The sequence below is a fragment of the Geospiza fortis genome, unplaced genomic scaffold (assembly GCF_000277835.1).
Source record: "Geospiza fortis unplaced genomic scaffold, GeoFor_1.0 scaffold275, whole genome shotgun sequence".
Lineage (NCBI taxonomy): Eukaryota > Metazoa > Chordata > Aves > Passeriformes > Thraupidae > Geospiza > Geospiza fortis.
Window position 1 is genome coordinate 5,327,239 of NW_005054341.1, and position 3,913 is coordinate 5,331,151.

General features: G+C 45.9%; 1 protein-coding gene across 1 annotated transcript in view; it reads left to right on the forward strand.

The window, feature by feature from the left end:
• Positions 1–859, forward strand: part of CRNKL1 (crooked neck pre-mRNA splicing factor 1) — a 12,621-nt gene extending 11,762 nt beyond the window's left edge. The window contains exon 14 of the mRNA XM_014307687.2: positions 607–859. Coding sequence (XP_014163162.1) covers positions 607–774 — 168 coding nt within the window. The 3' untranslated portion in view covers positions 775–859. The remainder of the gene's footprint in view (positions 1–606) is intronic.
• The last annotated feature ends 3,054 nt before the right edge of the window (positions 860–3,913 follow it).

Sequence of the window (3,913 nt, forward strand, 5' to 3'; positions counted from 1 at the left end):
GGCCACATTACCCTTCTCTCTTTCCCCATTGGCTGAGGCACTTGAGAGGTGCAGACTTCCTGATACGCCTGATCCCAAAGATTTCCCTCTAATGTATAACCCTCCCTTTTAGTTTTTAATTCTTATGGAATTTAGGGGTTTTTCTTCCCCATTGTTTCTTTCATCTCTCAATGTCTACTTTCGTTTTTCAGCAAACCTGAAGTTTATTTGTAAAAGCAAATATCTTTTTCCATTCATCAATCAGTGGAATCCTTCCCATTGTTTCTTTTATCTCCCAGTGCTAGTTTTGTCTACCAGCAGACCCACAGCTTGTTTGTAAAGACAAATCTGCTATTCCTCTCATTTTATAGAAGAGGAGAAATTTGATGGACTGTTGGTTTGTCCAGTGTCATTGGAGAGGTGGCACTTTCACCCTCCAATCCACTGTCACTTTTGGAAATGTATAAATGTTAGAGTCAGAAATTAAACTTCCCTTTTTTCACCTTGAGAACACATTTTTTCATGTCCTATAGTGACACTCTAATTTCTCTTTCTTGTTAGAAGCACCTTCTAATAGCCAACGTTACCATGCAAATTAAACTCACTTTGTGGTATCTTTCTCTCTAGTCTGATGCTGGATGGGAGGAGTACTATGATTACATTTTCCCAGAAGACACTGCCAATCAGCCCAACCTCAAACTCCTGGCTATGGCAAAGCTCTGGAAGAAACAGCAGCAGGAGAGCGAAGCTGCAGCCATGGATCCTGACAAGGACATTGATGAAAGCCAGACTTAGTACCTTGCCTTTTCCCACCCCTTTCTTGGGCCATTGTACAGTATTTTCATTGGTGATAAATAAATGTATTTGGAGAGTTTTAGTATTACTGACTTGAGATGGATTTTGTGTGGAAGACAAGCACCATCTTGGGGTGGATTCCCTTTAACAGTCCTGCAGGTGTCCATCAATTAAAGGGCTCCTGCAGCTGGCACCAGTGACAGGAGAACTGGGAGAACTGGGCAGTGACTTCACTTCCAGCACAAGGACCTGTCCAAGGCTCCCAGAGCCTATCCCAGCACTGCTCAAGGACATGTATGTGCCAGGGCAGCAGACCTTGAGTGAGAGAGAGATCTCCAGCCATCATCCCTGATGAATTCTCCAGTAATTCTGTTAAACTCAGTCTGTGTTTGAACACTTCCATGTGCTGGCAGACCCCAGCAGAGCTGTGTCACTGCTCTGGGCTGGGCATCACTGACCTGTCCAGATCTGGCCTGTCCAGCTGTGGCCAGAGCAGATTTTTCTGCCCCACCTGCACCTCTAATAACACGTGCCTCCCCTCCCCTGCCCTCTCATCCCTGAGTGTTTCTCCTGACCCACACCCCCTTACATTGTAAATCCCATTTCTGTTTTCCCTCTTTCAATCCCTGCTCTGAGCCCCATTGCTTTTCACAGTTCATTTTGATGTTTCCCTCTGTCCTACTCCCTATCTCTGCTTTTTAATTTCATTTAACTGGATTTGTTACAGAGTTTCAGCAGTGCTAAGATTGTTTTCTTGTGTATATTTTGGTGAGGGTTTTTTTGGGTGGCTTTTATTTTGTGCGTGTGGGGAGAAGTTTATTTGATTTTTGTTTTTGTATTGCTTCATTCTCTGAGCACTGCATTTTCCAAGAATTCCTTTTTTTTTGAAGATGGAACCTTGCCTCTTTTTTTGCCAGCTTTGCTGTGTACTCTGTCAATTGCTGGTATCATGTCTCTTAATAAGGCCAATAGTGAGGTTGTCAGCAGGGGCTCAGGTGAGCATCTTGTCTGTGTCAGCACAGAGAGCTTTAGCAGCTCTCCAGAAAGCAGCAGGGCTGCAAGGCACAGGGTCTTGCAGGGGAAGAGTCATCGTTACTCTGAGTTAAAAAACCAAACTTTTGGATTTTCAAACCAGGTTGATTATTGTGGGGTGGTTGTTTTATCAGAACAGGATTTGGATTTTTTGCCTTTTCAAACCCTGAAACTCCAGTGAGGAGTGATCTGGACTTTCACCCTGAACACAGCACTTCCAGGAGTAAAACCATTCCCCCTCTGGAGCACTAGTGGGACTTGGGGGTTTAATGGATTTTTCTCCTTCCACAGCCCTGTTCCCATCCCACTTCTCTCCCTCTGCCCTCCCATTGTTACAAGCCCATCTTGAAAAGGGCAAACAGGAGGTTTTTATTCTGTAACAAGTAAAACAGAAACCTATCTGCTCCTGTGACTTCTGGGCAGTGAGTGGTTCCATGGTTGAAGCATTACCTTAGGAGTGATAATGGACACAGATTTCTGCCCTGTTTCCCTTGGAATGTGTGAGGCACCTGTGGAGCAGAAGCTTTGTGCCAGAGATGTCACAACTCTCCAGGAGCACTTGCCCACACTCATGCCTCTGGTCCACCCAGCATGAACTTGAAGTGTTCTGTGAACAATTTCAGCATTAATCTTTTGCACACTTCCGAAATGGGGAAGTGAAGCTAAACAGTGGGGCCCAGTTTTCCAGGGATCTACAGCACCAGTTTTCCCTCACATTGCTGAACTGAAGAAGGAAGGAATTCTTCCCTGTGAGGGTGGGCAGGCCCTGGCACAGGATGCCCAGAGAAGCTGTGGCTGCCCCTGGATCCCTGGAAGTGTCCAAGGCCAGGTTGGATGGGGCTTGGAGCTCCCTGGCATAGTGGAATGTGTCCTTGCCCGTAGCAGGGGTGGCACTGGATGAGTTTTAAGGTCCCTTCCCACCCAAACCGTTCTGGGTTCTCTCAGTGCTTTGTGTCCTGCTGCCTGACTCCCAGTAGCATCTGTCCTCTCTGAGTTTGTGCTCTAATAGGTGCTGAGATATTCCTGCACATTTGATTTATGTCCATTTGCCTCTCTCCTGCAGAGCTGCTGTTCCCATGTTTAACTTATGAAACCCCAGTGCCCTCCTGGCTTCTGCCTGGCCTGCCTGGATTTATTTTCACCAGGCTGGGTGGAAGAGAAACATTCCTGCTGGAAAGTCTTCTGGCAGGGAGAGGAAAAGGGGGACACCCCACTGGGGAAATGGCACCTCAAGGTTCAACCCTGCAGCAGCCTGATACCTGAGGGGCTTTGGGAGAATGGCATGCTTTTAGATCTTGCAAAAAATCAAGGTTTTTGCAAAAATCAGGTTTTCATGTGGAAGAGGGAACGCAGAGTGTGGATTTGTGTAGTGGAAAGGTGATCAGCTCGCCTGCTACCTGGTCCACAGGATGGGCAATGGAAAGACATTGGGATTTAGGATGCATTTATTCTGGGACAGCTATTTCAAACCAGATTTGTACATGGAATTGCTTGTTTAAGAGAGGGCTGACTCCATCACTAAGTACGGAGTAAACAGATTTTATGCTCTGGAACTTGTGTGGCACAACTTAAACTGTCCCCGTCTCCCACCAACTGAGCAACAGCTGCTGCTGTGTTGGGGTCTGGAAACTGGTGAGTTCACAGGCTGCAGGCTACCCTTGGGTTTCTAGGGAGCATATTTTTTATGCCCTGACTCTGTTCTGCGCGGTATCTTTGGTGAAGCTGCCTTTTCACCTGTTTTCATGAAAAATATCCTTCTTCGTGATGGATTTAAAGTGTTTGTGTTCGTTCCGCTTCTGTAGATACCATCAGTCAATAAAATGCTGCACTTGAAAGAAGATAAATGCTTGTGTGTGCTTGGAAGTGGTGTTCTATTAGTGGATGTTTTATCTGCTGCTACAAGAGCTCAGGAGCAAGATAAATCCAAGGACCAGTACGGAATATCCTTCCTCAGTGGGAGCTGAGCCCTGTGTGGGTGGGTGTGACCGTGTTCACAGGGGTCTTAGGATGAGGGAAGAGACGAGGATCTGACTCCATGTTTCAGAAGGCTGATTTATTATTTTATGATATATATTACATTAAAACTATACTAAAAGAATAGAATAAA